Source organism: Pinus tabuliformis, chromosome 6 (assembly GCF_031772625.1).
Source record: "Pinus tabuliformis cultivar Carrire ecotype Pingquan chromosome 6, CPIR1, whole genome shotgun sequence".
Taxonomy (NCBI): domain Eukaryota; kingdom Viridiplantae; phylum Streptophyta; class Pinopsida; order Pinales; family Pinaceae; genus Pinus; species Pinus tabuliformis.
In genome coordinates, this window is record NC_142292.1 from 699026419 (window position 1) to 699032192 (window position 5774).

Here is a 5774-nt window from a genome sequence, read left to right on the forward strand (position 1 = left end):
TTTCTTCAACACTATACATTGCTACATCGATGTTGCTTTGGGTTTTGACAGAAATAGTTTCAAGAGCAAGATTCTTAGCCTTATTGCAAATAATTCTTGTAGCCGAGCTCTTGTTCTTAAAGATTTTCCAGTTTCTTGCTAGCCAAATACTCCATAACATGGTGTAGGGGAGAGTATTCCATACTCTCTTCACTAGATTGCTCCTCTTATTTTTCCAAGGACAGCTCTTTTTCCAGACATGAATCACTTCCCCTATAGAATGCTGAGAGTTCCAAGGTAAATTATCAATGAGGGACAATTTTTTCCAACAATCAACAACGAAGGGACATTGAACAAAAAGGTGATGCATGGTTTCTTTAGCGCTGTAGCAGTTGGGGCAACGAGATGGACTGTTGATACCCCTCTTTTGTAAATTCTCTGCTGTTAAGATTTTCCCTTTTAGAAGGACCCATATAAACAATTTGATTTTTGGAAGGGCCTCTGACTTCCAAACCATTCTCCAGTGATTCGATAATGTCATAGGGAAAGTGCTGTTGCAGATGTGCTGGTGGCCTGCTTGGACAGTGTATTTCAATCCAGTTAGGTCCCATCAAAAGCCATTCATCTCATTCTTTTTGATGGGAGCTTTACTGTGAAGGAGGGACTGCAGAATGGACATACTAGATTTAAGATCATTGGGGATAATAGGAAAGGACCACCCAAGCCAGATATGAGACTGTGGATCCCAGCTAGATATTTGGTCCAGATAATGGATACCGCTATTGTTGAAAAAAGTAAGAATAGGAATGGTTTCTTCGTGCCTGTTTATTGGCTACTGTCCCAGAATTTTATCAGCCCCAATATTAATACTAGCTCCTCCCCTGGGGACTTTGGATATATTCTGAGTCATGAACGGAATAGCTTTTTTACATAATCGCCAGATTTTTGAAGAGTCTCTATTGGGAATATCAGAGTCAAGTAAATGCTGTCTGGGGAAGTTCAAGTATTTGGTTTCCAGAACCCTTTTCCACCACGTAGAGGGACCAGTTATGAGCCTCCAAGCAATCTTCCCTCCAAAGGCTAGATTTAAAAATTTGGGGGACCTAATACTGAGACCTCCTCTGTCCTGTGTTTGAATGACTTGTTTCCAATTAACTAAGTTGAATTTCTTTTTGTCGTTCTTCCCTCCTTGCCATAGGAAATGGCGGAGAACAACTTCCATTTTGTGATGAAAGGTAGCTGGGGCTTGGTATAGAGAAAAAATATAGAGGGGAAGAGAAGAAATACTTGATTTAAGGAGAATGAGGCGGCCTGCTGGGTTAAGCCACATTGATCCCCATTGCTGCACTTTCCGCTTCACCTTGTTAATGATACTCTCCCAAGTTCCTGCCTTCAGAGGTCCTAGGCTCATTGGCATGCCCAGGTAAGAGAAATGAGTCCAATCCAAATTGCAAGGGACACCAAAAATATTTGCAATATTGTGGATGACCTGATTTGATGCGTTCCATCCATATATACAGCTTTTTAGCTGATTGACCAAACCTCCAGAGTACCCCATAAATTGATCAAGAAGAATCTTGAACCTCCTTGCTATTGTAGTGGAGGCCCCTCCAATAAGCAAGGTATCATCGAAAAACTGTGAGTGGTTGATATTCTTGGCTAAATTCCCGAATTTGATTCCAGTGATGAGACCCACTCTTCTGTTGAAGTCCAGAGCTTGACTGAAGGATTCTGCCATAAGGATAAAGAGATAAGGGGAAAGGGGGCAACCCTGTCTAAGACCCCGGGAGGATTGAAAGGCTTCACCCGGTCTACCATTAACCAGAGGGGAAATCCAGGGTCCAGAGATGCAAGCAGTGATAAGACTAATGAAGGGCGACTCAAACCCCATCTTTTTTAGAACAGCTATAAGGAAGGAATGCCTAACTCTATCAAAGGCGTTGGCCAGGTCAAGTTTGAGGATAAACCCTTTCTCCTTCCTGGAGAGGCTCGAATGAATGGCTTCTTGCACAAGAAGAATAGAATCAGTAATTTTCCTGTTGGGCAAGAACCCTCCTTGGTTTTCAGAGATCAGAGAGGGGAGGAGGGGTTTGAGACGAGATGCTAAGATTTTGGACAGAATTTTATAAGAGGAGTTGCAGAGGGATATGGGCCTAAACCGAGAGAAGGAAGTGTTGGGACTCAGAAATGTCATATTTTCATCCACCTTTTATATTGGGAAAGGGTTTGCCCCATAAATATTGGGGAGCAAGTAGTTATTCCTGAAGGTATTGACAAGCACACACATGCATCCAATTATCTTATTGCTGGTTAAAATAATTAAAAAATGGACATTTCATAAATTCTTGAAAATGAGCTAATTTGTTTTTGAGTCACTTCATACAAGAATGATCAATGGAGATGGCACACAAAGGTGACAATTTTTATGCAGGAATGGTGCTAAGTTTTTCAGAGTGAAGACAATCTAATGCAAAAGTGATTTTTTGAAATCACAATGAAACATGCATCATTGGACGCTTGAAGGAACTAATTCTCCACTGCACATATCCTGACATTTTCCACTACACAAAAATCCTTTTGCGTCATGACTACTCACGCCTAGAGCATCCTTATGTTGCAGCCATCTTCCATTTCCTTATCTTTCACGACTTCATGCACGCCTATTTTTCTGAATCGCATACATTCCTTTATCCTTTTCAGTTTATTTTTGCCTTCTAGTTTTCCTTTTGAATACAACTCATTCCCTTTCCATGATTACATTGCCTTGTTTTCCTTGCCATGCTGATCCACACTGCTTGTCCGTGAGTTCTTTCCATTTATAGTCCTACCAAATTTTTTTGTACAAACTCGCGTTGACTGATGTGGGATTCCTTAAGGCCCACCTTTCAACAAGTCTTGCCCCATCGACATCAGCACCTTATCTCGGAAATAGACTAGAGTTCCTTTTGGGTGCCTTGAGACTTGCATGCCTCAATGGTAAGTTCTCTCGCTGAAAATCACGGGAATACATCAATGTCCCTTGATCGTCAGATCTTGCAAGATCTATGGGGCAGTTACAACAACTAGACTCATTCACTTTCAAATATTTTCATGCATCATGTAAAAAATTGCTACTGGATATATTTCTGTTACTGCTACGTGAATGGCTTCATTGGAAGTTTAATTACACGTAACTAATTTTTTTTCTAATTAGTATAGAGTAGGTAGGCTTTCATTTGTAGTTTTTGCTTTCATTTTCAGTTTTTCTTAGAATAAGTATGCTCTCCTCCGCGCTTAGTGCGATCGCAAGGATCAGAAAATAGGGATGATTTAGACTAATTTCAAGAATAAATAAATGTTTTGCAATATGCTTGATCAAAACATCTTTCAATATGCAAATCATTGTGTCCATTTGTTAAAAAAAAAAAAAAAAAAAAAACTAAATCTAGAGAAAGTTTAGTTTCTTTCTAAATTTTAGTTTTTCATTTAAAAAAAAATAAAAATAATAATAAATAAATAAATTTCACGACCAACAATAAAACCAATCATAAAATTAAAAAAAAAAAAATTACGCGCAAAGACAAATGCATAAGGTCGAGTGTTCAACCTACTACCAACGAAAGCTCTTAAGGAACGAGGCCTTCACTCTGCCCTCCACCGCATACACCTTGTAGCTTGCAACCCTCTTCCTTCGCTTCACTTCAGGGTCACTTAAACTCCAAGATTTCGCAGATTTGCTTTTTGAATTCTTCATACCATTGAAATTGCCTGCACTGTTGGCACTCTGATTTGGATTCGGCATGTGATTTGGCCCGGGCTCAGAGTACGAGTGGCTGTGAGCAAAAGCAGAAAAATAAGGCTGAGACTGCACAACCTCCTTATTCAGATCCCCAAAGCTCTTCGACCTCAAGTCCGCCATCGCAACTCCATGCAATCTAATTCACAATCTCGTGTCTTGTTCTTGATAACTAACTTGCCCACATGGAGACGAAGCAGGGGCAGTAGCAAATGATTCGACTGATAAGTTTGATTTGGATTCTGATATAATCTCTCTTATCATCCGCTGGTCTAGGCTTCTGGGCAAGTATATACCTTCCCCTCTATAACAGCATTTCCACATGTACAGGTGCAGTTCACTTGATACGTGGCAAGTGGCCATGGTCAATGAACACAAAATCGCTCAAAATCTGCTTCACGGCCAGCAAAACCCGTAATTCTCTGCACATTAATTGTAAAAACCATTTTTTTCTTCACGTAGTCATCTAAACAGGGTCTCGAAGAACCATGATTCCCTCTTAGACCGTTAGGAATTTAGGCAAACGATTTCTGGAACCCACAGGTAATACACATCTGCGTTTTCACATACGTATGCAATCGGTTTTATATCAGAAGATTTATGGTGAGTGTTGAATTAAATTGTACAGTTTTGTTTAAAAAAATAAAAAAAAATAAGAAAAAATCGACATCAATAATAACTTAACAACTTTTGTCTCTTTTAATTTGTTATTTATTCACAAAAAAAAAAAAAATTGCCCTCATTCATTCATATACTGACTACTTGTTCCCTAACAAATACAACGCCTTTTCAAATGTTTTAAATCACTTTTCCTGCAAACCAATAACAACATTTTGAAAAAGTATTGCACAATCAATGAGTACATTGCATGGGGACATGCAATATTTCTAAGTTGGGGGGAATAAAAGTATGTTGGATATTTTTGTGAATTTGTGGGCAAAAGTTAGGATGCATATACTAACAAGTGAAATGAGATTGGTGTTATGTGTAGGTCAATGAGAAGCTTATGCAGAAAGCTCAACATTACAATACGACACCCTTTTCATCCATGATTAGTGTAACTTCGAAAAATAACTTTAAAAAAAAATGGACATTTCATAAATTCTTGAAAATGAGCTAATTTGTTTTTGAGTCACTTCATACAGGAATGATCGATGGAGATGGCACACAAAGGTGACAATTTTTATGCAGGAATGGTGCTAAGCGTTGAAGACAATCTAATGCAAAAGTGATTTTTCGAAATCACAATGAAACATGCATCATTGGATGCTTGAAGGAACTAATTCTTCACTGCACATATCATGACATTTTCCACTACACAAAAATCTTTTTGCGTCATGATTACTTCCCTTTTTCCTTCCAAACGCCTAGACCATCCTTGTGTTGTAGCCCATCTTCCATTTCCTTATCTTTCACGACTTCATGCACACCTATTTTTCTAAATCGCATACATCCCTTTATCCTTTTCAGTTTATTTTTGCCTTATAGTTTGCCTTGTGAATGAAACTCATTCTCTTTTCATGATTACATTGCCTTGATTTCCTAGCCATGCTGATCCACACTACTTGTCCGTGAGTTCTTTCCATCTATAGTCCTACCACATCTTTTTGTACAAACTCGCGTTGACTGATGTGGGATTCCTTAAGGCCCACCTTTCAACAAGTCTTGCCCCATCGACATCAGCACCTTATCTGGGAAATAGACTAGAGTTCCTTTTGAGTACCTAGAGGCTTGCATGCCTTAATGGCAAGTTCTCTCGCTGACGATCATGGGAATACATCAATGTCCCTTGATCTTCAGATCTTGCAAGTGGCTCGACCTCGACACATCCATTCGCACTTTGCAAGATGTACTCCGGTACCTTGGCACTCATTGACATCAATGGTGAGTTGCCTCGCATTGGTTAACGACATCCATCAATGGTCGGTAATCCAATGATTTCTATTCATGCTCGACATCGACATATTCATTCGCATGTTTAGAATTGTACCATCAGGTTTGTAGTAGGTGAAGACTATAC

At 39.2% G+C, this 5774-nt stretch overlaps 1 protein-coding gene across 1 annotated transcript; it reads right to left on the reverse strand.

Moving 5' to 3' along the window:
• Nucleotides 1-3568: 3568 nt before the first annotated feature.
• Nucleotides 3569-3877, reverse strand: LOC149260593 (uncharacterized). The gene has a single exon (XM_089460274.1). It carries the CDS (start codon nt 3875-3877, stop codon nt 3569-3571), a length of 309 nt encoding a protein of 102 aa, XP_089316400.1.
• Nucleotides 3878-5774: the final 1897 nt, after the last annotated feature.

What these genes read in the sequence shown, in the direction of transcription:
- LOC149260593 (XM_089460274.1), bottom strand. Translation starts at nt 3,877, where the DNA reads ATGGCGGACTTGAGGTCGAAGAGCTTTGGGGATCTGAATAAGGAGGTT.